Below are 27,884 nucleotides of genomic sequence, written 5' to 3'. Positions count from 1 at the left end.
GCACGGTCTTGAAAAATATATTTGTTTCACAGAAAAGTATTTTATATATATTTACAATTTAAAATAATCATTGTTTGTGCCTTTCCTAATTCCATGATGCGCCCAAAGAAATGAGAAAACCGAGAAATTGTTTTGCCATTTACATGATTCACATGATCCCATTTTGCTGCGCTTTCAAAGGACGCCAGATGTTGGTCACGCGTTAACTTAATAAATTAAATGTTCCAAGAAAAATAAGGGAATAATACATTTGAGTTGATCAAATAAAAAAGAAAAGAGATAAATCATAAAAGTGACATTATACAATTTTTTTTACAGTGTTCAGTTATTCCTGGCCTCACTGTGTGTCCCATTCTGAGAGGACATTGAGTACCTCTTGTGACATTAAGAAAAAAATGCATATCTTTTTCATAATAAATGTCAAATGTTCTCATGATAGGTCATCCAATATTATGTACCATTTGGAGAGCATTGTAAGCTTGATTGTTTCTGTATGAATTCCAGTTTGAGGCGGTCAGAGACGAGTGTCTTGGATATTGTCCTCTGCCTCCTCCTGCAGTGTCTGGGTAACAGAGCTGAGTTTGGACTGAGGGGTGCGCATGCTGGAGTTCCGGCGAGGGAAGAGTTTGAGGCGCTCCGCTGGGCTTATGGCCTGCTTTAGGTGACTGGTCTCATTCAGCAGCTTCTGAATGGATTCATAGGTCTTCACCTGACCCTTGTCCATCATCTGCAACAGAGATCAGAGGAGTCATGGACAAACTTTGAAAAATATATTTAGCTCTGCTGAAGCTATTTTCTGAAAGAACTCTCTAATCAAATTTATATCGAGCACATCAAGGTCAGCTCAGTAGAGAACTGCAGTGAAGAGAGCGGCGTGCAGTCCAAGGCATTCTCAAAAAATTTGTTCATAGGTCATAAAAAGTCTTAAATGGTACAAGAAAGTCTTTATTTTGATTTCAGAAGGGCTTACATTTGAGGATGGAAAGACAAATATTGCGATACAGCTTTCATGCACTGTAATAACTTTAAACGGCCATGATTTAATTAAATAAATACAAGCACTGCACATTTCAAAGTCCAGTGCTGCATTGCTTTGTGTACCGCTAAATTTCAGCCATTTTAAAAGCATCACCTGCTAGCAGAAAATTAATTTGCATTTTTAGTAAGCACTTCTGCTTGTTTCGTTCAGACCAATGTGAAAATCATCCCGTTGTAATGCAGCAAACATGCAGAGATGTAAATGTGAACTGGTGGATCGACAAGAAGATAATGCATTATAAAAATCAAAATAATAAAGACAGTAAAATATATCTGTTATTTACTTTATATAATAATTGATTGATAATTAATTCAATTAATATAATGATTGATACTTTCGGGTCCATTTTCTTTCAAAATAATTTAAAGGCTGAAATGGGAAGTTGATCATTTCATAAAACTTTCTTGTTTTTTTGTGAAAACCTTTATCTGAACCGTTAATCATGCTTTTTACAGTCATTTTATATGTATTTGTGCAGGTCTTAAAAAACTTAACATTTTAGCTTAAATGTCAAACAAAAATAATGAATTTATTCAAAAATGTATTTTCTTTAATGTCAGTCTCACACGTTCACAAGAGTACCACAACACACATGTTGCTGTATATGGAGGGTCAGAAAGCATTCAGATTTCTGTATCTTTATTTGTTTTCTGAATATGAAAACAAATAAAGGGTCTTTACGTGTCTGGAACAACATGAGAGTGAGTAATTAATGACAGAATGTACATTTTTGGGTGAACTATCCCTTTGGAGGATGGAAGAGAGGTAGTGCAGGAGCCTTACCAAGAAAGACTGGCACTCGAGCAGCGGTTCTACTTTGTGTTCAGACAGTAATATAGTGCATGTGGAGAAAGACTGTCGTAATGTCCTCTTTAACACCTTTATTGTTCTGAAACCAAAGACAAAGACCAGCCACCATTATTAACTGTGATATAAATTCATTGTAATTGTGCTTAACAGCCAGTGGTGTCGGGACTCACAGTGGATCGAGGTGGGCACTAGGCTCATCAAGGAGGAGGATGCGGGCTCCGCTGAGGATGGAGCGAGCCAGACATATGAGCTGTTTGTGGCCGTTACTCAGTACATAACCTCCGTATTCCAGCTGGAAGTCCAGTTTATCTGGAAACTGCTCAATCACTGTCTTGAGACCAACCTTCAAGAGGTGAACAGGACATACATGATTCATAAGGATTTCTATGTTGATCATTCATAATAGTCATATTCACACTTTTTATTTTAGAAATTCTAAATAATTTCTAAAATAAAACTTTTTATATTTTTGATCATTTGACTCATTATTGATGACTCAAAAATTAAAATATAGAATATCAATACTGTTGTCATAAAAATATTATAAATTAAGAACAAGAGAACAAAAAGAAGTGTGTCATTTCTGTTCCCGACATGTTCATAACGCATAACCAGGTGACCTCATGTTTTGCTTTAGAAAAGCTTGTTTTATAAACAACAAATAGGAAACCTCATACACCCAAAATATTGGAAGGTAGGTGCATAAAATAACTAATAACTAAGAAAAATAATTACACACACTACCGTAGTTTTTAAATGACTGGCAAAGATTGGATGACTGAAATGTTGCATTTAATATAACTTTAATATAACTTAACCTTGATGGTGATTTTGTTATAAAAATGATTACTTTTGTTATTATTTTTATTTATTAATAATTAATGTTATTTATTATTATTTGACTTTATTTTATTGTGATTTGACTATTTAAAAAATGTGCTGTCTACTATTTTAAATACTTTTACTTTGCAAGTAGAATCATGTTCCAGCATGACAAAATTAACTTAACCTGTGGTGTGTGTTTGAGGAAGGGCAACCCGGTTTGTTTGAAACCTAAATTACACCCTTCACCCTTAACTGCTTAGTGGCAAATAAAGTGTTGCCATAGTCTCAGCAGCAGAGACAATGCTTTTCCAGTTTCTTTGAATAACTCTAGAAAAAAGGGTCATCAAACCACTTGACCTCTCAGTCATTGATCATTTGCTCTGGAGACACCCACCTCCTCTGTGACCCGCCACAGCTCCTCATCACTATGGCAACCGTAAGGGTCTAGGTTCATGCGGAATGGTCCCGTAAAGATGAAGACTTTCTGTGGGGGTGTGGAAGGAGATATTTACAAAAATATATTGTGAGACGTTATGAATAGAGAGGATGAAAGCTGTTACCTGAGGCACCACACCAAAGGCTTTCCTCCACTTCTGAAGTGGCACTTTGCTCCAGTTGACCCCATCGATGGAGATATCACCATCTGTGTAAACCAGCTTCAAGAGAGCATTGAACAGAGAACTCTTCCCAGAACCTGTTCGGCCCAAGATACCCACCTGAAAAAGATCACATGATCAAATTTCACACAAAAAAAAAATCTGTGAACAGATTTACATGCTAGAGCAGTACATCTTCAGCAATACATGCAACATATTCTGTTAGAAGCTTGAACTAGAAGCCCTTCTCCATGTGGATTTCTCACAGTATACACCACAGAACTCACAGAAATGAGTGTGAAAAAGACATGGGACTCACTTAGCTCATTTCTGCTCCTTTAGCTAATCTGCTATAAATGTATCCTGCACATACAGTACATTGTTCTACAAAGGCAAAATTCAGTAATGTTGTCAAACTGAATTTAAAAAAATCAAGTTGATTAAAATCAAGTTCTGTGACTTAGATTTAGAAAAAGATCTATGAAAATTGATATCAAAATCAAATTGATAGTGTTGGTGTAGTTACTGTATTTCTCCTTTGTGAGGCACTACAAACCAAAAATCCACAAATTAAAGCTTTTGGATAGAAAATATAATCTAGACCTGGAAATAAAATTTTTCAAGATATAATATAAATGTGATACTTGCTGAGAATACAATTTGTAATGAAAAAAAAATAAAGTGGTCATAAACTGAGATTTAAATTCCCTTGATTTTTTTATATAGTAAGAGATTATGTGCTATAAAAATATTTTGTATATTTCAGAGTTCAAAGCATTCGTAAGTCTAAAAACTGAAAACTGAGGCCGTTCTGCCAAAATGACAGCTTGTGAAATGTGCCACTTCATGACGTAATAATGTGGCTAACCCCGCCTCCACAGAAGAAAATCAACGCCTGCTTCTACATCACTGCCTGTTAAGCCCCACCCACTGATTCATGCACATAGTAGGTAATTGACAAGAGTGGCAAACACTGGTCTATACAGAATTTTTTTTATTAACTTTATTTGATTAACTTTATTTTTAATGAGGTTCCAGACAGCGCCAGTAAAAACCTGGCCCTTTGTTCACTTTATTTTACCACGGATTCATTTACAAACATAGCACAATTCACTGGAGAAAGATTAAAACTAAGAGATGATGTTTAAATCATGTGATCAATATCGCTCTATCAGTTATTACAGATTGTTTGATATGAACTGAGTATTTTTGTGTTTTTACCCTAAAACACAGCAGCATCCATCCAGGAAGGATGTAGGCTGTCAAACATACACAAACTGTTAGCCAATCATAGCAGTGGGCGTTTACTTTCGAGTCTACGATCAGCCACGCCTATTCAAACAGAGCCTTTCTTAGAGGATGTCAAAACAAGGAGAGTAAATAACCTGTAACTTCTAAATTATGATGTAAAAATCTTGATAACATTATAAGTGGACCTCAGAGAACAGTACAAAAAAAATCATGACCCTTTAAACATTTGAACTAATAGCACTGTAGTTTTAGACCCCACTGTTTAAAACCTAACCGAATTGAAACTATACTCCATTGTAATGTCATGATGAAAGGTTTGCATGTTAGCATTAACAGTTGCTTGTACATACCCTCTGTCTGCCCTCCACAGTAAAGGAGAGGTTCTTGAGGACAGCGTGACCCCCTTCTGTGTATTTGACTGTTAAATTCTGCACATCGATCTGACCACGGTTGGGCCAGCTTGAGTCGGCCTGTGCATCGACGTTCTCAATAATCAGATCCGAGCATTTGCTTTTGTCCGGTTTGGGCGTCTCAGACGGCAAGTCAATGAACTTAAAAACCCGGTCAACAGAACGCATCTGGAGGAAGAAGGATTAGAAGAGCTATGATGTAATCAGGTCCACTGAGGTCTAAGCTGCATGTGGTTTATTTAGCCTTTAAATGATGCTTAGCCTCTGTGTTTGTCTGTGCAAATACAAATGCGCACACAGTTACACCATGTGGCAAAAATAAAGCGGCACTACTGTATAAATGTGTATCAGTGTGATTGTAACTATTCTCTTGATAGGGTCAAACAAAATGTTCTGCGCCTTGATAAGCTCCGTTAGTGTTGCTCACTTACTCAAACAATATTTTCAACAGCTTTACAGAACAGGACAACTTCTGCAGTCTAGAACAACTGAAAAACATGCAGTTTTCAGGGAGGAAAATGATAAAAAAAAAGGCACGTACCATTCCATCTACCGCAATGCTGGTGGCAACACACCACTGGAAGGTGCCTAGAATGAGCATCGCAAGGCATATGACGATACCAATCTCACCCGGTTTATCCTCTGTGGAATAAGGTACACACATTCACATGCACCAACAAGCAAGTATAAACATCAAGCACAAGGTTGCTCACAGTGACCTCACTTCTACACTTCAAAGGCATTTTCCAAGCACTGCTCGCAATTACCTCTTAATAAAACCAATTGTCTGTAAAACCCACTAAATCAAGCGTTCATTGACTTTTTGGACTCGCAGAGAACAGTCAAATAAACAGTGGCATCCGCTCACTCTACGTGCTCTACTGTTCACTTGGTTCACTCTCGCCTAGATACAGATGGAGAAGCGCTCTTACGGTTGGTTCCTACCGCAATCCAGGCGGTCAGCGTGAAAAAGAACACAAAGATGATGTCGGCGCGGAAGAGGAACCATCGCAGGGTCGACAGGTAAAGGAACCAGGTGGCCGTGTGGGTGTTGAGGGTCTTGTGGAACAGGTTCTCAAAGTAGGTCTGCCGCTCAAAGGCCCTGATGGTCCACAAACCCTTCAGCGAGATGATGAGGTGGGAGAAAATGGGGCTACGAGCTGAAGAATAAAAGATGACAACAGTGTATACTTAATTTTAAGTCCTCTGAAGAAATAAGACAGCTTTGTGTGACAAACAATGCAAAAGAGTAATTCAGTGTATTCCTCCATGTAGTGCCTAAATCAAACTTCATTTTTGGTCTATGGGACACTATGATTAGTTGACACCACCCATCTCTAGATAAAAGATTAAGAATTTATGATTGTTAATTGTTAATATGTTATTCAGCAACTAAAAATTAAATAGATCAAAAGTGACTGTAAAGGCACTTTCAGTATAATGCTAAAAACAATTCTATTTCCTGTAAATGTTTGAATATTTGAACAGTTTGAACTTTCTATTCATCAAAATAATTCTGGGGGGGGGGCATTATCAGTTTCCACAAAAATATTAAGCAACTGTTTTCAAAATTTATAATAATAAAAATGTTTTTTTGAGAAGCAAATCAGCATTTGAGAAAGATTTATTAAGGAATCTTGTGACCCTGAAGACAGTAAATTCTGCTGAAAATTCAGCTTTGCATCACAAGAATACTTTTTTGAATTTATTACAAAACATTTGAATCAAATTAAGGTAGGCAGCCTGAGCATAAAAGCCTGTTTTCCAATTTTTGTAAAAACCTTTTACATTTTAAACAGTAATGTTTGAGTAACATAAGTAATGCATTTTGGGAAACTACTTTTGTGTATGTGTGTGAATCAATCAATCAATCTATCTATGTATCTATCTATCTATCTATCTATCTATCTATCTATCTATCTATCTATCTATCTATCTATCTATCTATCTACACACACACACACACACACACACACACACACACACACACACACACACACACACACACACACACACACACACACACACACACACATATATATATATATATATATATATATATATATATATATATACTGTACACACACACACACATATATATGGTCACCTACTACTTTTAAATGTCAATATTGAGCGTTTGTATTTCGCCATCATCTGTGCCACACATTTCCAACAGCAGAAGGAATCAGGAAGAGGAAGGAAGAAATAAAAGTCCTGCCCTCTGTCCTTTAGCCTTCAGGTGACTTCATAAACATAAAACTAGTCCACAAGTTCAGCTACACATGATATTAAATCATCACATTTTTCTCATTCAACAAGGCTTTCCTTGCAACATTCCTTTGCCTTTCTCTAGAAAACACAATGCCTTTAGCTCCCCTTGTTTGAAAAACAATAGGATTGCGCAGTTTTCTGGGATCCCCGCCATGAAGCTTGTTGCCCATCAGTTGTGGACGATGAGAGAATGATATCAGGATAGCAGCAGAGGAAATCCCTGGTCGGGTTTTTTGCTAACCCAGTATTACAAAGTGCGGAAAGCCCTAGCTGGCTTTCACGGTGGCCCTGGACAGGCTGACAGTAGGAAGAACGTCGTCAACTGAAGCTAACATGAGTTTTCTTCCTGTCTGAGTTACAGAGAGACCAACAGAAATGAGTCGTCCTTATACAAAGATGTAACAGACCACATACGATTGGTCGAGAGACAAAGCTCTGACCTCCCGCCAATGCCACTTCCTCTGAAATATCATTTTCTCTTTCTGGTTGACTCATCCATCCTCTGCTCCTCCCCTGTTTTTGGACCTAACACTGACCTCCCACCAATGCCTTGTCTAACTGGCCTTTTCGTCCCTGGCAGCAAGCCACACACCAGCACGCCGAGTGCGTCAGGAATGCCTTTGCCAACTGCAAAGACGTATCTAACAATTGCATGTAAAGAATGCACACATTGTCTGGCCTTACCTTCTGTCTCCAGCTGTTTAAGCTGTTGACCCGTTCGGAGAAAGTACTTCCTCATAACAATGAAAATAATAACCAGGGGAGTTGCTGCGAGAAATATGTACGGCCGTACAATGGACACCACAAGAATACATCCAACCACCACCACAGTCAACTGTTAGGGAAAAAAGCTAAGTTTAGACTCGGTTCTGCTTTTATTTCAAGTCATTTATAACTTTTTTTAACATTACAAAAGATTTCCATTTCAAATAAATGCTGTAATTTTGAACTTTCTACTCATCAAAAATGTTGGTAAAAAAATCTAGCACAAATTTTTCTTGGGCACCAAATCGGCATATTAGAATAATTTTTGAAGGATCTTGTCACAATGAAAACTTGAGCAATGGCTGCTGAAAATTCAGCTTTAACATCACATGAATAAATTACTTTTTATTATATATTTATCATATATTGAAATAAAATAATACATACTTTTTTTTATGATTATTCAAAAAGTGCAATAATATTGCACAATATGACAGCTTTTACTATATTTTTTTTATCAAATAAATGAAGGGAAAGGCAAAAGTGAGTAATGCTGCACTAAATCAAAATTCATCTACCCATCTATTCAAGGCTTTTGTCATTAAAAGTTTATCAAAGGAGGCTCAAACCTGGACAAAGTCAAACATGAGGAGAGGAAGCATGTCATCTATGGTGGCCATGTCTTTGGTGAACCTATTCATGATTCGGCCTGCAAAAGTTATGTATTAAAGTCAGAAACAGGACATGTGGAAATAAGGTTTACTACTACTTATTTCAGCTTTTGATAACACTGACCTGTCTTCATGGTATTGAGCACAGACATGGGTGCACTGAGAACAGCATGCAGCATCTTCTGGTGCAGTTTCTTGGAGATTGTGATCATAGTGTGCACAAACGGAAGACCCCGAAAAAATCCCATCGCGAGGAGGCTCTCTGACGTCGCCACGTATATGTAGAGAATGTAATAGCTGCTTGTCTGAGTCACAGTGATGGCATAGTTTTTTCCAGGTAAAGACATATTGGAGTACTTTGTCATATTTGGCTCAACTCGTTGGTGCTCTTCTTTCCAAAGTTCACTACATCAAAAAAATTAAAGTATTTTGTGGATTGGTTCAAATACACTCCAGACTGTTACTGAAGAATGCTTGACAAAGAAAGAGTTAAGTTCAGCCCAGAAGAGATCACTGAAAAATGAGATAAGAAAAAACACTTACTCAGTTATCAGAAAAATCCCTGCTACCGATCCTGCAACCTAAAAACAGAAGAATTAAGGTTAGTAAATCTAGATGTACACTACTGTTCAAAGGTTTGGGGTCTGTAAGATTTTTTATGTTTTTGAAAGAAGTCTCTAATACTCACAGAGTCTGCATTTATTAAATTAAAATATTGTGAAATAGTATTACAATTTAAAGGAATTGTTATTATATTGTAAAATGTATTTTATATCTGTGATGGCAAAGCTTAATTTTTTTAAGGATTCATTAATGAATAGAGAGTTCAAATAAACAGATTTAATTTGAAATAGAATCTATTGTATTATTGTATTATTGTATTCTATTACTCAATCCGAGCAGCTGAGTCCTTAGCCATCTTCAAGAATCGGCTTAAAACCCATCTCTTCCATCTTTATTTGACCCTCTAACTTTAACACTCACTATTATAATTTTATTCTTTAAAAAATCTCACTACCTTTCTAATCTTTTTGTATTCTATTTTCTTTTCATTTATTATGTAATTGTATATGTATGTGTGTGTGTGTATGTGTAAAGACCTCTAACTAGCTTGCTCTATTCTTTTATTTTTTTTATTCTATCTGTTTTCTTTTTATTTATTATATTAGTTAAAATCCCATGCTACGTGTACTCTGTTAACCTGAGACTTGTTATAGCACTTATATATCATTGCTCTTTTAGTTGTTTTTGATTGCTTCCACTGTCTTCATCTGTAAGTCGCTTTGGATAAAAGCGTCTGCTAAATGAATAAATGTAAATGTAATATTGTAACCATTTAAAACTCTTTATTGATAAATTTAATGCATCTTTGCTAAATAAAATGAAAAAAAAAATCGTAATAATCTCAAACTATTCACGTCAGCATACAATTTATGAATACATGCACAAAATATTAAGATTACCTCAATTGCAGCAACAAGGAAGATGAAGATCAGGACATACAGAAGGCTTTTATTATTTGACACATATCTGACGTATGTGTTCCACTTTGTTGTTTCAAATACCTCCTCTTTTTCATCTATTTCATCAACTAAGCATGCCTGCAAAGAGAAGCAAATCAGATGAAGTTAAAGGGATAGTCCACCCAAAAATGAAAATTACCCCATGATTTAGTTATCCTCAAACTATCCTTGTTGTACATGACTTTCTTCTTTCATGTAAATACAATCAGAGTTATATAAAAAATGTCCTTAATAGAGTATGAGTATTTAAAGCCTGAAAAAGTGCATCCATCCATCATAGAAAGTGCTCCATACTGCTCTGGGGGGTTAATAAAGGCCTTCTGAAGTGAAGTTATGCATAATCTCTAGATCCGCTAACTGTCATTGTGTTTTAGCAGATGAAATAGGACGTATGCGTAGCATAATCTCAGACAAATGCGGAAGCACAAAGGAGAGAGAAAAACAAAACACCAGCCACAAATTAGAGAAACAAAATGAGGATTTGTAAAGAAAAATGATGAAGGATTTCGATTTAAGCCAAGAGGAGACTGGTTTTCCTTTGCTGCAAACAAAACTTAGTTCTCACAAGACTAACATACGCTGTGCGTACATCCTACATCCGCCACTGGAACGCCACTCTCTCGTGAACATGCATATGACAGGAAACAGAAGCTAGAGATAACAATTACGTTTTAAATTTTGACATTTTTCTTACACAAATGCATCGCTTCACTTCAGAAGGCCTTCTGTGCTCCACACAGAGCCGTGTGGAGCACATTTTATGATGGATGGATGCACTTTATTGGACTTCAAAATCTCCACCCCCATTCACTCATGTTATAAAGCTTGGAAGAGCCAGGACATTTTTTATATATCTCCAACTGTATTCGTCTGAAAGAGGATATATATATATATATACATATGGGATAGCTTCAGGGTGAGTAAATCATGGGGCTTTATACATTTTTGGTTGAACTATCCCTTTTAAGTTTTAAGTCTAGTATATAAAGTCATACTGTATGTTGCAGAGAGTGCAAGAATTTTCCACACCTCAGTGTTCTCTTCCTCTAGAACCCCGGTGATGTCATACGTGCTGTCTGACAGGCGGCGAGTATAGATGTCCAGCTCAGATGCCAGTTCGCTCTGAGGCACAACGGACAGCCGTCTGCGGAAAGATGACTGAAGGTGGTCACGACGGCCCTGGCCTTGTGCATTGGTCATGAAAGCTAACACCGACTGCCTCCTCTGACCAGCCATATGCACTCCGTGGTTATGATACACATCGCTTCCCATAAAGGACTCATCCACTAGCTCATTTTCTGGTACCAGGGAGAACTTACGTTCAGGTAATGTCCTCCGAACCTCTTCTTCAGGTATCTGAATGAGGGATGCCTTACGAGCTGCTCCGAGAGTGTTGACAATAACTGAAGATTTTCTTTCGTCTATGTACACGGGCATGGATGGGGCCACCTGGCGATAAGACGGGCGTTCAGGTCGCATGCCTGCGCTCTCATCCACCGAGACACGGTGGAGAGTCTCTGTGAGGATGGAGCAGCGACGCTCTGCACTGACATTGTCGTAGGCCTCCAAACCCAAAAGAAGAGAGCTGAAATCAGGCCGTTCTGACTGAAGCTCTGAAAAGGTGCCGTAGAAAAAACTTTCACCGTTGTGGAGCAGTATGATCTTATCAGCCCGCTTTAAATGCTCAATCTTATTTGTTACCAAGATTCGTGTCTTAGAGGCCATCAGCTTACAGAGACATCTGGGTAAATACATAAAAACGAGGTTATACACCAGTATTTCTGACATTTAAGCTAAATTAACTTCAGTATTGTCATCTCTTTTCAATTTACTCCCATTTATTAGTAATAAGCTACAGTTCATTTACTATTTGGGTTCAGAGCATAACAGTACCTGCCCACTTTTGGTTCTGGAAGTATTTTTGGTATTTAGAAGAAGCCTTAGTTTTAGAATCATAAGCCATTAACCAAACATGCAGTAGCAACTGGTAAAACATTAAAAACTTTGATTTGAAGCAAAAAACTATTTAAAAATGGTATTAGCATGCCTGTTGTTGAAAATGCATAAAGAAACAATATATATATAATATATAAATGTATAGAATATAAATATATATATTTATATATATATATATATATATATATATATATTGAAAAATGTGGGGCTTCAACAAAAGCATAAACCAGCCATCAACAACCTTGTAGCTCATAGTACATCTGTTCTTAAAGGTTTATGATTTTTTTTATTACAAATTATCTTTAAAATTAATGGGATTTTCTTTTTCAATGGGATTTTTAGATGAACCCAATGGTTGCACTTTATTAACTTTAGATGGAAAAAATGTTTCAACAACATCTTAAAAGATGGAAGTCAAAATGTTACATGATATAAATGAAGTAGTTCATTATTTAGTTAGTTTAATCCATATACATACTTGTCAAATATTTCTTTTTCTGTTGCTATATCCAGGTGAGTAAATGGTGCGTCAAGCAGGTAAACATCAGCATCTCTGTAAATAGCCCTGTGCAGAAAAAAAATTATATTGCTTAACATTTTGAGATAGTTATTCTTAACTAGTGACAATCTGATCATTTAAATACAAAATAAAATAAACATAGTTTATTCAATAAAGTTATTTAATCAACTTAATAATTTAGTTATTTAAAAGTTATCATAGTTATTTAATAAACTATTTTAAAGGTAAACTCTGCACACTATAATAAGACGTACTAACAATATAAGAGCCTGTCCTCCAACAAAAAACGACCATATAGGTTGTTTGTGCAAGCACCTTATTACGACCTATATTTACGTTTTAAAGTTAAGAGGTCTCTAGCAGGCGTAAAAATAATGACAGTATCGCGTTGCATCTGTCGTCATGAAATAAAATTTAACATCATTACCAGTCAAAACGCACGTTTATTTAAATGCAATGTGTGGACTTTTTTCACCGATCTCACAGTAATTCGTACATATTTTACTAGGTGGTTTATTTGTTCAAATGACCACAGATAATCCCACCCCTAAACCTAACCCTCACAGAAATCATGTTAAATTATGATTTATTGAGCATATACATTTTATGTGCACGTCCGTTCTCTGGGATCGAACCCATGATAGCATGATAACTTATCAATGTACAGTGTAACGCAATAATCTACCAACTGAGCTACACGAAATGCAAATCAGAGTGCAAATAAAAGAGTACAAAACATTAATATGAAACAACCTTTTGCCGATAAGGGTGCAATTGTAGTATACGTTCTGATGGGTCGTATTTCAGGGATTTGAAAAAAAACGGCCTATACGAGCGTATTGGTTGTAGGATACGTTGCAATATAAACTTTGCTGGAAAAAATAAATTATGTCACAACAGCACTGACACAGGGAAGCTTTCATACTAAAAAAAACAAACAATAAAAACTTCTCGAAGTCTAATTTTATTTATGGCTGCAAGATTGTATTGATTTGTAAGATTTAATATTGAGTTTATGACCATGTAAATCCATAAGAGATCCAAGAACTGATTTCCTGAAATGATGAAGTGTTTTGACGGTCATTAAAAAGCCTTAGGTATATGATTTACCTTCTTCTCTAAAGTTCTGTGGGAATGAGGCCATGGTGCACATGAGGAATCTAGCATGGCTTACACTACAGGTGCTGGTGTACATCTGAGGAGTTGAGAGATGTTCAAGTGTAGGTGAGGAAAGGTGTGACATACCTGGCTAGAGCTACACGTGCCTTCTGACCCCCACTCAAGTTTAACCCCCCCTCTGCCATAGGTGTCTTATCCTTCTCAGGAAGAGCAGCCAGATCCTATTAAAAAAATCAACAACATCATCATATAGAGCAAAGGAAAGTAAGACATTACACAACAAAGGAGAGTAAGAAGATTTAGGGAAGGCCAACCACAGCATGCTTTAACAAAACTCTGAAGTACACTGTGACACATACAAGACAACACACACTTTTACAGCAGAAGTTGGTAAACTGTGTGTTTAAAATGAGGGTTTAAGCTTTTTTTTCTTCTTAGCAGGGACAACATACCACTTAAGATGAATAGTTCTCACGTAGGAAGTACTTACCTTGTCATCAACTCTGTTTGTCCATTGAAGAAGCATTAAAAATAATAATTAAATCAAGTGATGCAGTGAGAAAGATTTTAAAACCCTACACAAACAAATTAGTAGAGCCCTACATGTCTTTAAGATGTAAATGCCAAGGTTTACAGCCAGGACCCAACACAAATGAATGCCGAAATGCTAGTATATCAGTGCCACAAAGGAAATATATGGATAACAACAAAAGCCCACTAAACTTGGGTGTTTCCACTTTACATTTTACACTCCACAATTCCATTTATTAGATCCTACTAGTCTCGCTGAGAGCTTGTTTCTAACTCATAATTCAGAAGATTCTGCATCTTGATCTATCAGCAAACACTGAATAAAGACTCATTGTGTACAGAAAATAACAATACTTTTTAGCTTCTTTCTAGTTAGCACATACATGGCTAACTTCTCATACTCTGTTGTTATGGTCTAGCCTACTATTGTGATTATAATAGCCACCTCACACTGCTACTTAATATCTTCTGTTGTTAGAGTCTGGATGTTTTGTAACAAACAGTCATAAATTGTGCTTGTAATCACCATTTACTGTGAAAACATGCTTTGTTTGAGAGGAAGTACGTTTACTTTGTGAAACATGGGAACTGAGACAGACTGTAAATGTCCCAGGTTCACCATTCAGAAAAACACTGTTAATTAACTACTGTTAAACATCTAAGAAAATTATATAGCATGACAAAAATATATAAAATGTGCTTTTACCTATAATGAATATACTTAAAAAAATCAATTAACTATGGTTAAACATCAAAGAAAACAATAAAAAAAATATTATAAATTTATGGAAGCATATGGGTAGCATTATTCAATTTGGGATGTAATATGCAAAATGACAATGCAATATGTAAAATGGCAATGCATTTCTGTATTTACATTTACATTTTCCAATACATTTGTGCAACGTTTGGTGCAAAATGAAAATGAAAATTAAATTACATAATTTTAATTTGCCATTTACTACACCAGTTTTAATATGTAAAATGAATATTAATTTTAACGCTTTATAAGTTGCAAAATTAAAATGAAAATGTATTACAGAAATGATTAGATATGTCTAACATGTTAAAGCAAAAACTGTGGCAAAATGATCATTTAAATGCTATTTTTCTTAATTGCATTAACACTCACAGTCAAGACACTTACGATTGCATTTTCATTCAGTGTCCCGCAATGAATGTAGCAAAACTCAATGTGCACATTGAAAATGCATTCCGAGCCGATCACGTGTCCCCGCCCTCGCGCCACGTCAATCATTGTGTGAACAAGGCGGGGCTTACAGAAGGTCAGAGACTCAAGTCTCAAGAAGAGGATTCAATCAAGTGAGACAACATGGACAAGGCAGTTGGTCCGTGTATGTTTTGATCATTTCGGTTTATGGCTTCAATATTTCATTCGGACTTGTGGGCGGAGCTGAAACGCTGCTTTCATCTGATTGGTCGAATCGGATCGGTTTTCATCTGACAGCCTTCAGCTCGGTCTTGTCATTCTTTCAGGCAAAATAAGAGTCAGTGCGAGTGAAGCACTGTAATGTCTGAAACTACGCTCACTGTTAATTAGCATAATATTTGAATCAGATGTAGATGGGCACATAATTCGTACTGATGAGACCTGCAAATTATTTCTAGGTTGTAGTATTGTATGAATATTGTCCCACTGATAAATACAGTGCAAATAGTTCTGTCCCTTTGGATAACAGTGAAGTGGAAATTAAAATCAATAATAGACTGAACAGTTCCATGTCTGTAACATTTACCACTCTCATCTTTTAAGTCATAAGGCACTAGGTATGTGTGTGTGTGTGTGTGTGTGTGTGAGAGAGAGACATTAATAAATAATTGTAAAAATTAATATAGTTAAATTTCTAAATAAAAATAGTAAAATTAGCTCTATGCTGCTCAGTGCTCCTGTAGCCTACCCCAGAGCGCCCTCTCGCGGGTGTAGACGGTAATGTTTTATCTTGGTCTTGAATAAATGTGACATATAGTCCAGTGCGACTTATATATGTTTTTTTCCTCGTCATGACGTATTTTTGGACTGATGCAACTTATACCGAAAAATACAGTTAACATTATTATTATTATTTATTATGAGAGTAATTGACACAGACTAGAACTTTAATGTTTCACCCAATTCAGCTCATATCTTTAGACTCGTCCGACTCGTGTTGCTTGTATAACTGGCCAGACTTACCTTCCAAAAAAATCCTATTTAATTTTATTTCATAAATTTAACTATATTTATTTCCACTTTACTGTTATCCAAAGGGACAGAACTATTTGCACTGTTTTTATCAGTGGGACAAAATTCATACAATACTACAACCTAGAAATAATTTGCAGGTCTCAGCAGCACGAATTATGTGCCCAGCTACATCTGATTCAAATATTATGCTAATTAACAGTGAGTGTAGTTTCAGACATTTCAGCTGAAGGCTGTCAGATGACAACCGATCCGATTCGGCCAATCAGATGAAAGCAGCGTTTCAGCTCCGCCCACAAGTCCGAATGAAATATTGAAGCCATAAACTGAAATGATCAAAACATACACGGACCAACTGCCTTGTCCATGTTGTCTCACTTGATTGAATCCTCTTCTTGAGACTTGAGTCTCTGACCGTCTGTAAGCCCCGCCTTGTTCACACAATGATTGACGTGGCGCGAGGGCGGGGACACGTGATCGGCTCGGAATGCATTTTCAATGTGCACATTGAATTTTGCTACATTCATTGCGGGACACCGAATGAAAATGCAATCGTAAGTGTCTTGACTGTGAGTGTTAATGCAATTAAGAAAAATAGCATTTAAATGATCATTTTGCCACAGTTTTTGCTTTAACATGTTAGACATATCTAATCATTTCTGTAATACATTTTAATTTTAATTTTGCAACTTATAAAGCGTTAAAATTAATATTCATTTTACATATTAAAACTGGTGTAGTAAATGGCAAATGAAAATTATGTAATTTAATTTTCATTTTCATTTTGCACCAAACGTTGCACAAATGTATTGGAAAATGTAAATGTAAATACAGAAATGCATTGCCATTTTACATATTGCATTGTCATTTTGCATATTACATCCCAAATTGAATAATGCTACCCATATGCTTCCATATAAATTAAATGATTTTATTGGCTTTTTCCTATATGAAAAAAATACATACTTTTTACACAGCAAAAACATTTTGAAAAAATATGTATTAAGAAAATAATTTAAATATATTAATGGAAATAATAAAATATATATTTTGTGTCACTTATTTTAAGAAAATACATAATCTGAATAAGATTTCTTTTTCTTGCCTAATTAGCCATTTTTTTCCCTTGTTTTCAGCCTAAACTGCTAATGCTTAAAGCAAGAAAAAAAAATGTTTGCCAATTTGGTGAAAAGTATAATAAAAAAATGATTCACTACATATTCTGTGAAAATGTGAAAACTTTATCTTTGTGAATATAATTTAAGGTTTTGTAATTTGCAAAGCCTCGCAATATGATTTTCACTAGACAAATCTCATCCACTAGCACAGAGAAATCTCACACGTCAGCCTAATGCCTGGATATAAATGTGTTCTCAGCAGATCTGCTGACCGTCCTTTCATATAAGACTCAATTAAACAAGGGGCCTGTCACTCAACACTTTGGCTGCTGATAGTTGCACACAACTGTCTGATTTGGTATCAAGAGATTGAGGGTGAGGGGAGAAAACCATGAGCAGAGTAATATGACACAGTTCTACGTCTAACAAAGGTTCTCAGTTCAATTGCCAGGTGAGCATTCCATGTAGAAAGAGAGAGAGAGAGAAGCAGAAAAGAGGAAAGAGAGAGGGAAGACAAAGAGGAGGATTAGTTAGTTTGAGAAAATTGATAAGTGAGGTCAAGCAATATACTGTAGACTAAGGGGCTGAAATATAAATGAGAAAAAGGGAGAGAAATTGGAGATGGGAGTAAAAGTAAGGAAATGAGAGAAACAAAGAGTGGATTGAAATGCATTTATTTGTCAGTACCTCCTCAAGCTGGCATGCTTTGACCACACTCTTGTAGCGATACTCATCATAGGTCAGACCAAAAAGGATGTTGTCTCGGATGGTGCCAGGCATGATCCAGGCTGTTTGGGAGGAGTAGGAGATTCGACCGCTGTGTCTGATCTTCCCAGAGGAGGGAACCAACTCCCCGAGGATGGTCATCAACAATGAGCTCTATAAATACAGACATTTTGTCTGAACAATGACAACCTTGCAGTTTCCTTTTAGCAAATGTTTGCTAGCTCTTAAACAGATAGCTTTACATAACCTTTTATATTTTAGCTTATTGTTCAGCTTATTAAAGGCTTCACACTTCAGTCTGCTTGGCCTTTCATTTATTCAATATAACTTTTATAATAATTGTGAATTATTTGCTATAGTTATAGTCATAGTCTCTTTTGCTACATACATTTTTTCACTAAAAGGAAGTAGAAAAAAGTGTTTATTTTTTTTTCTTTAATCTGAAAGAATTAATAAATTATAAATTAAATAACTGTATTAATAATTGGAATTAATATATAACATATATTTATATAATTTTTAGACATATAAATATATCATTTTACATTTCAGTACTACTTACATTGATATATATTTACGAAAGGTTTTAAAATAACAGCAAGCACTCCCACCTTCCCAGATCCCATTGAACCAGTAACAGCCAACATCTCTCCCTTCTTCAGGTTCAAACTGATGTCCTTCAGTACGGGAGTCACATATAGGTTAGTGAAGAAGAGGCCTGCATCTCCATTGTGAAGGCCATTAGCTTTGTTCTCCTGCTTTATCCTTTCCAAAAGTTCCCCAGGACCCTGAAGAGACATAGATTTACACTGTACTACACGTGCATAAAAAAAAAAAAAAAAAATACTGATCATTCCTCTTGTTTTCTTTAAATGCTGAAAATAAATAAAATTGACAATATCGCATAATGTAGATTAAGTACATGGCTGTCTCACTGACACAAAACTGTACACGTCCCCATAGTGAAGGGATTATGGGACATTTACAAAAAATAGAAGGAGGACCTAAGTTAGCTGTGTAACTACTGAATTGAACATTCGTTTCATATTCAAACAGACTGGGAAACATTCAACAGAAAGCATAGCAATTAATTAAAATCCAGGAAACAAGTTCTTAACCCAAAATACTAAAAATGCATAACTATACCTCATCCCATGAAGCAGTCACATCTTTAAGTTCCAGCTCTGTGATGCTGAGATCATATTGCATTAACTTGTATTCTTCCTTGCTAAGAAATTCCTTGAGAAAATACAGTAGGTAAGTAGAAGTTTTAGGTAGAGCTTTGGATACAGAGAAGACCACAGTAACAACAACATACTTTCAAAGTTCAGTACAGTTTATAGCATTACACAAGAAAATGCTGATGCCCAGCAATGTGTTCTTAAGAAACACAGTAGCCTAGTATAGAGGAGTGTTTCCCCTTTATCAATACCAATCCAGAGATGTTTTCATTTTAACTCATTTTGTACCAGATATTATTTAGCATTATCATTAATTCTCCTTAATACTCTCACTGAGTATCCTCCTCTTAACAAAAACCATTTAGCAAAAAACCATTGCATATAGTTTGTACTATATATGCATAAGCTCCACTACAAGTGTCAACCACAAAAGTAGACTCACTTCAATCTTCCAAATAAGCCTCATGGTGTCGTACCACATCTGGATGGAGCCAGGCAGTTGTCGAGTGACAGTCATGCGCAGCACCATACAGTAGGAGAGAGTGGTGAATATGCGACGGAGGTTGATACCACGGCTGAGGGCATGAGGCACGATCGCGGCCACAATCACAAAGATGGCTGAGAAAAAGTATGCAGAGCTGTAGAAGTAGCGCAAGGAGCCAATCTTCCGGGTCAACTTCACCTCATCCCTGCACACAGTTTAAAAGAAGACAGAATGATAAAAAAGTCCCTCAAGGTTCACTGCTTGCACCACTTTTGTTCAATCTGTATAAACTCCCACTGAGCTAAATAATGTGAAAGAACCAAACTGCACCACAATTTTCTTCAATAAAACAAAGAGAAATCTGAAGTCATAACATTTTGAAACAAATATGAAATTATCAAAATGAATGCAAACCTTGACTCTAGGGGTAAAAAACAGAAAATCTAATTATTCTGGTTATTAATGTCAGACATTAAGTTTCAGTAGTCAAAGCAGTAACTAAATCAACACATTACCATATTAAAATATATTGCCAGTATTAGATGTTTTGTTTCCAGTCAAGACTTAGAGAAACTTGTTCTTGCTCTTATCACTAGCAGGGTGGATTACCGTAAGGTACTCCTCACCAGACTTTCCAGTAAGCTGAATCTGTTAGAGAACAATGCTGCCAGGATTCTGACCAGAACCAGAAAATCTGAGCAAATCACAGCAGCTCTCGTGTCTTGACACCACTTTGCTTTTATCATCATTTGTATTCCTTTTGCATATGCTGTCATTATTTAATAATTAATTTTGAATACTTTTTAAGTGTGTGTGTCTGTGTGTGTGTGTGTGTGTGTGTGTGTGTGTGTGTGTGTGTGTGTGTGTGTGTGTGTGTGTGTGTGTGTGTGTGTGTGTAAAATAATATAAATAAATAAACAATATTAAACTATAATATTAACTATACTAAATTAAGAATATAAATAAACTTGCTTTGCCTTGCCTTGCCTTGAAGAAGAATGCCAGATGAGTAGGATATTTGGAGACTGTGTCATGAGATATCAAATAGCTAAAAAAAAACAAGGAGACATTGATTCTCCGAGACTGAGCTGATAACAAAAACACAAAGGCATACCGTGTGCTGCCATAAATTAATACTACAGAGAAACAGTGGGAGACTGTGGCTTCAGGTTTCTCTGATCCAGACCAACTATTTTGATCCAAAATCTCTTATGAAAGAACTTCACATAGTAGGAATAAAAGCACTAGGAGAGAAATGTAATTAACTGAAATACCAACTGTTAATATTAACTTTTATTAAATCACTCATGTAGTATTCTCTGTTTGAGACGGCACACTTATGATCCATCCTGTCTGTCACATTTTGCACACACACACACACACACACACACACACACACAAAGAAAAGCACTTCTCAATTTGGCAAACTCATTTATTTAATCAATTAGCCTGTAAACTATTTTGTTTTTACAAATTTCTGGGTTGACTAAATTTGCCATAGTTTGTCTGTGGCTTAAAATTTGAAATATATTCAGAAATGTGTTTAACTGTCACCCCATCCCGTATATGGGACGCCTACATTTACTTCACTATATAACAATTAAATCTAATCTAATCTTGACAAAATATATATCGTTGGAAAGGTCTAAGACTCCCAAATATATATTTTACCAATGTTTTTTGTTAAAAATTGAGTAGAAAAAGTAATCGATTGATTTATGACAAGAGTGCACCCTCAAAAATCTAAATTATAACTGGTGTTTGACCTTTGTTTAAAAAAAAAGACTTCTTTGTTGCCTGATATGGTACATCAATATCATGTTACAAAATATACGTTGGGATCGTGCACTACAAAGTCAACATTCAAAAATGTAAGTGACAGTTAAGGGGTTTTAAGGCAGTAACAATTTAAATAGATTACTATAAGCAAACCTTTAAAGTCTGCTTCGTTTTTTGAGAAATGTATGTAAAAAAATAAATAAATAAAGCTTCTATCTTTAAAAATAAAAAAGATTGTTTAAATAAATGCTATCTTTTAAGCCTTTTCACACTGATTATAATAAGAAAGGTTTCTTGAGCACCTGTACTGTATATCATGTGAAATGTGATATCAAGTTAAATCTGGAGTAATAGCTGCTGACAATTTTGTAATTTAACAGACAATTTTATCCAAAGCAAATAAAAAAAGAATAGAGCAAGCTAGTGTTAGAGGCCTTTTTTTGCTTTTGTTAATTGTATAATAAATAAAAAGAAAACAGATAGAATACAAAAAGAATAGAGAAGCTAGTGTTAGTTTTTTTAAATAAAACAAGCAGTTTAGATTGCAATTCTAAAAGGAGCTATTTATTTTTTAATTTATTTTAAGAAAATAATTAGAATATTGATTGCTAAAGTTGATGAAATAAAGATGGAGGACATGTTTTTAGCTGATTCTTTTGAATATGGCTAAGGACTCAGCAGCTAGAAGTTGAACAAGAAGTTGTGAAAACTGCTATTTTAAATTATAACAATATTACTGTTTATACCATATTTTTGATCAAATTATTGCAGCCTTGGTGAGCATAAGAAAATAAAAAAATATTTTAAAATCTCACCAACTCCAAAGTTTTAAAAGGTAGTGTATCAACTTTTTATATCTAAACATCAATATATATTTTTCTTCAGCTGCTCCTATTAGGGGTATCAATATAATTTACTGTCCTCTGTTTTCATTTATTTTAATTTTTTCCCAATGCAGATAAATATGTCCCTAAATGGCACGTTTAAAAAAAAAAGTTTATCAGATCATATCTTCTTGATTATCAAAGGCCTGGTTATGCAAGGCTATTCACTGTGTAAAAGCAAAAAAAAAAAAAAAAAAAAAAAAAAAGAGTTTGACTTGATTTTAACAAATGAACATCCTATAAAACTGTACAGTCTTACTGTCTTATGTTCTTGATGAGGGTCTCCATTATCTCCTCCCAGCCATAGGCTTTCACCGAATGCAGGTTCTCCATGATCTCTGAGGTCAGAGCCAACCGTTTGTTAGTCAGTAGCACCTTTTGTGCTCTAAAGAAAAGCAGAAAAAGGCATCAAAATGAAATGATGTGTCTGTTCTTACAGAACTTTACATCCTGTACATAATAAACTTCATTGTGGGTGTTTAATACATCTGACTAATGTCTATGATGGCGTCTCATGAATGAAGGCACTGAATACAGACAATATACGTACAGAATTAAACTTGATTGTGAGTTTGTGTGTGTGGCAATCTGTCTCAGTAGCGGTTCTGACCAACATTGTTTACATTTCTCAAAGGCACAAAGCTAACCAGCCTCCTGATTACAGGAGCAGAAGTGAACTACCTGTCCAAACTCTTCAAAACCTTTAACTAGCATGAATCACAGCTGGAATGTGTGTTTCTGTGGGAGCTTAGATTGAGGGATATCTCTAAAACAAAGCTGTGCCAGTTTGAGTCTAACAATGGGAATATCTTTGGGCAAGATTCACTTTTTGGTGTTAGGATGTAGGCTAACAGCAAATTTGAGACTTACTTGTAAGGACCCATTTTATGTGAAAGAAAGGCCTGCAACACACCCAGCAAAGAGATAGCAGCAAGTGCACAGAAGCTATTGACATCAATGAGCTCCCAGATAAGCCCTGTACACAGGATGCATTGCAATGGTGATATCCATACAAAATGGGCCATACCCAGGCTCTATACCAAAAAAAAGAAGAAATGCAACATGAAATGTATTACATTTAATTACAAATTAAAGCTTTATGTATTTATTTTTAAATGTATTTACATCAAAGGCTGACACCTAGGATCTTCTTCACATTTCCAGTGGTACGAAATATAACAAAAGCATCTCACACATTCCAAGGAAAGGACACTCGAAGAACACACATTAAACAAAGGTGCTAATTGCTTCAGACCACTTACAGAGTGTATCAATATTCAACACATTGACTCTACCTTCTTAGGACGTTCCAGAGTTCAGCTACGCTCCCCACTGAAGCATTATGCTAAATTTAATGCTACATGTTAGCAGCAGCCTCTTTACAAATTGGCAATATACACACTACCATTTAATGGTTTGGTGTGAGTGTGATTTATGTTTTGAAAGAAATAAACACAGTAGAGACTTTTACATTCTTACAAGAGATTTCTATTTCAAGCAAATGCTGTTCTTTTGAACTTTCTATTCATCACTGAATCCTGAAAAAAATGTCTCACGGTTTCCACAAAAATAGTAATCAGCACAAAAAGTTTTTTAAAACTGATAATAGTGAGGAATGTTTCTTGAACACCAAATAGGCCTATTAGGATGATTTCTTAAGAATCATGTCACACTGATTCATGTGAGACTGGAGTAATGGCTGCAGAAAAATCAGCTGATAATAAATTGCATTTTAAAATATTTTCAAATAGAAAAGAGTTATTTTAAATTGTAATAATATTTCAAAATATTACTGTTCTTATTGTATCATGGAATAAATCAAATAAATGCAACCTTGGTGAACATTAAAAATAGTTATTTTACCAACCAAAACTTTTGAATGGGTTATGTATGCATTTTTAAAAAAAGTCTGTAAGATTAGGGCCCAGCGCACTGGAATTTTTCACAGGTGTCTTTTTAATACATTGCATTCTGTTGTGTTTTAGAGTATCACAGGTGACCTACCATCCAGCAAACATATATCATTTGCTCTTCTCATACTTGCCTGATCAAACTTGCCCAGGTTGGCTGACATCAGACTGACCAGTTGACCTGTGCTGATCTTGTCCAAAACTCGGCTAGAAAGTTTCAAGGTCTAAGGGTCAAGATTAGGAGAAATTCATATACTGTTATTTTAGGATACTGTCATTTTATTGTATATTTTGTGCTAGTATAGATGGCCCAAATTTTGAGGAATTATACTGGTGTCAGGGACAGGTAACTGTTAACAGAGAAAACTAGACACAAACCTTTTTATAGATTATGCTAAACAGTGCGATCCTGATCTGCATACCCAGGCGGTGCAGCCCAAACATGGCAGGCTGGAGCAGGAGAAAGCGGAGAGTGAATAGCAAGCCAAGACCAAAGGCAAGAAAGTAACCATTGGCTCGCTCGGGTTCATGGACCGGGTCAAATGACGCAATTATCCGCCCTAAAAGCTGCGGCTGCACTGTTTTTGTAGCCTCCTGAAAAACAGTAACAGAAGAGGCATCTTCATTTTCAAATTTACATACTTAGAATTACAATTTATAAATTGATGTCCAAAGCACATACAATAAGAAAAAATTAATAAAATGAGAAGTGGATGAAAATCGAGCAAGAGATGAGATGCTGTAAGATCTTCACTGGGAAAGTCACACTGCACTGTTACCTGCAATACACGGCTAGGAATTACACAACGTCGTACCAATAAGCCAACGATATTCACCCATGTGCCAACAAATGAGCAAATATACACTTCATGCATTTGGACTCTCTGTTACTAAGCTGTTGTATTTAGAGATCAGCACTCCATCAAAGATCAAAAAGAAACTATCTGGACACTTACGCCTATATATAGGAGGAAGCCAAATAACAGAAAAGGCCGTATGAAGCATCGTGCCAGTGCTCGTAGTAGACTGGGCTTTTTCCTTCCAGATGCAACTTCTCTGTCCCATTCTCTGTTTAGGGAAAGAGAAAAAAACTGAATGTAACAGTTAAACAGTATCCACCCACCCACAATAAAACGGGTATTGTCCACATTGTTTGGTGCACTCCTATATAACCAAGGTGATTTAGCGAATTTATTAAACAGAGCAAAGAGACAAGCATGAGGAAATGGCAGAGACTGCTCCAACCTGTTAATTGAATAAAAAGTTCAAAGTCCCAGCACATTAGAGGAATAACAGAAATGCTCATCATCTATCACTCACCAGGGGGCCTGGCAATTTAAAAGGTCACATTCGATGCCCATTAGCAGGGCACTGGCATGAATGTATTGTGGTTTACGTGAGACATGGCATGGGAGGAACTTTACTGGAATGGGCAGGGTGACATTTAAGGGGGTTGCCTACATTTTATACGTCTTTTCTTCCTTCTTTTGTCAAAAAAACATCACACAAACACTTAAAAGGTGTGATGTTTGGATCTGGTGAGTAACAGGAGCTTTGAGGACACTGAAAGCCACAATAGAAACCAAGACTGTCTGTCACTTTACTATGTAAATTTGCTCACTTTACAGAAAAATGTGAGTCAGACTTCTTTTATTCCAGTTCCAGTTACTGAATGTAGGAAACATGAGGAAATATACCCAGTAATTAATAACTAAATACAGAGGAAATATCAATATATATTATTTTTTAACATGAAGTTGTCCTTAATGCTCATGCAAATTAACCTGAATGTATTTGGAAAGGCAATAAACGTGTTTCAGTCACCAGAATGATGGGGTCTTTTCTATATAAACCTATATGAATAAATCCATTTTAAACAACATTTATAAATCACAGATTAAATAATGCATCAGGAAAAGGTGAGAACGCAAATACTAACTTCTCCAACCGTTCTGCAAGGATGTCTGCAGCATCTTTACTAGGAGCTTGATAAACATCAGATGGCCTCAGTTTCTCCTTAAAACCCTTTCTCATTATGGGGTTTGTCCACCTGTAAACAGTCAGAACAAATGTTGAAAGCTTCATTATTGTTATTTATTTTAAATAAAGTGAACTTTGTTTATTTTTAAGGAGATGTAGCCTACGTGTAGTTATTTTCTAATATATCATTATATATAAACATAATACACAAGCTGGAGTAAAGACTGGTGTGCGAATTATTCAAATGATTTGATGCATACACATACATTTCCTTTTGGCGCCCTTAAAGACGCTTCAAACTAAACATTTGTGATTTTTGCGATAATTATGTTATGTAACTCTGAAAGAAAGCGTTCGAATGGCGCACTGTTGCTATGGTTACCTCCTCAGTCGAGTCGAGCCCAGCTTCTGTTTGTGAATTACAGTAACGTTAGCCTGCTGCTTACATTTTCAAATTCAACTTTAGAACTTTTGAGGTTTTAGAAGCGTTGTTCGAAAACACTGTTAAAAAGTGTTGCCTATACATACACTTGCAAAGCAATAAAAAGAACACTTTCTTTAGTGGAGTCAAGAGTTCTAGAACGTGGTTTGAAATTAAACGCTGCTGTTATTATATTGGTTCTATGAATATAGCTATCAGTCGTCAGGTGTAGTTTATGTAGCCTTGAATAAACTAGAAAACTATTTCTGGTATTTAAACACTAGTGTCCTAAAGCACAACAAGTTGTGGTTGTTAGTACAAATGCGGACACACAAAATATCTCAAACATTTCTTAATTCGGTTGCATCTTACCAGAAGAAGTATTTTGAGAGGCAGCTGGCATCCTCCACAGGTGATCTCTGCATCCTAAAAGTACCCCGGGGGTGACACGCTTACATCGGCTGTCAGCTTATCAGCACTCCGCTGAACGAAGGACTCAGGCGCTGTCCTCCACCGCGCGCACGGTTTAGTGCTGAGATTGTCGATATTCGCTGCCAGTATTTAGATGATGAGGAGAATTTCTCGTGTCTCAAATCGTTAATAAGGAGTAACTCGCTTATAAAGAGCGCATAGTCACAGCAGCGCTGTGATTCAGTGAGAGAAGCGCGCTCTCTCAGCCCCAAATGCCACAGATCCTTTGGGCACGTCATCCTCAAACTGTCAGTCTTTTACAGAGATGCTCACGTGCTGCTTTACAAGAACAAGTGGCGAGTCATCAGCTGAGAACTTTCGTGGTGTTTGAGAACACTTTTAACACATGAAAGTCAACTGCTGCGATTGTGTTATTTAGCACCTTTCCTGATTTCATAATGCGTGTGAATGGAAAAAAAATGACAAAGAAAAATATTCATAGTTAAAATAAATTAATGACAAAACAGATTTAAATTCTTAATATTGTAAAACAAAACAAT

General features: G+C 35.9%; 1 protein-coding gene across 1 annotated transcript; it reads right to left on the bottom strand.

Moving 5' to 3' along the window:
• Positions 1-165: 165 nt before the first annotated feature.
• cftr (CF transmembrane conductance regulator) lies at positions 166-27,637 on the bottom strand. The gene is made up of 27 exons (XM_026287519.1): positions 27,286-27,637; positions 26,452-26,562; positions 25,469-25,580; positions 24,891-25,106; positions 24,647-24,736; positions 23,473-23,636; positions 22,862-22,987; positions 19,898-20,144; positions 19,421-19,513; positions 18,886-19,062; positions 18,236-18,427; positions 13,823-13,917; positions 12,536-12,622; positions 11,131-11,842; positions 10,042-10,179; positions 9,122-9,159; positions 8,703-8,983; positions 8,537-8,616; positions 7,887-8,037; positions 5,864-6,091; positions 5,473-5,573; positions 4,872-5,099; positions 3,235-3,390; positions 3,069-3,158; positions 2,020-2,192; positions 1,823-1,928; positions 166-727 (listed from the first exon to the last, which is right to left on the bottom strand). Exons 1-27 carry the CDS (start codon positions 27,336-27,338, stop codon positions 515-517), a joined length of 4,458 nt encoding a protein of 1,485 aa, XP_026143304.1. The 5' UTR covers positions 27,339-27,637; the 3' UTR covers positions 166-514.
• Positions 27,638-27,884: the final 247 nt, after the last annotated feature.

This window comes from Carassius auratus, chromosome 18, assembly GCF_003368295.1.
Source record: "Carassius auratus strain Wakin chromosome 18, ASM336829v1, whole genome shotgun sequence".
NCBI lineage: Eukaryota > Metazoa > Chordata > Actinopteri > Cypriniformes > Cyprinidae > Carassius > Carassius auratus.
This window is presented reverse-complemented; position numbering and strand designations above follow the sequence as displayed.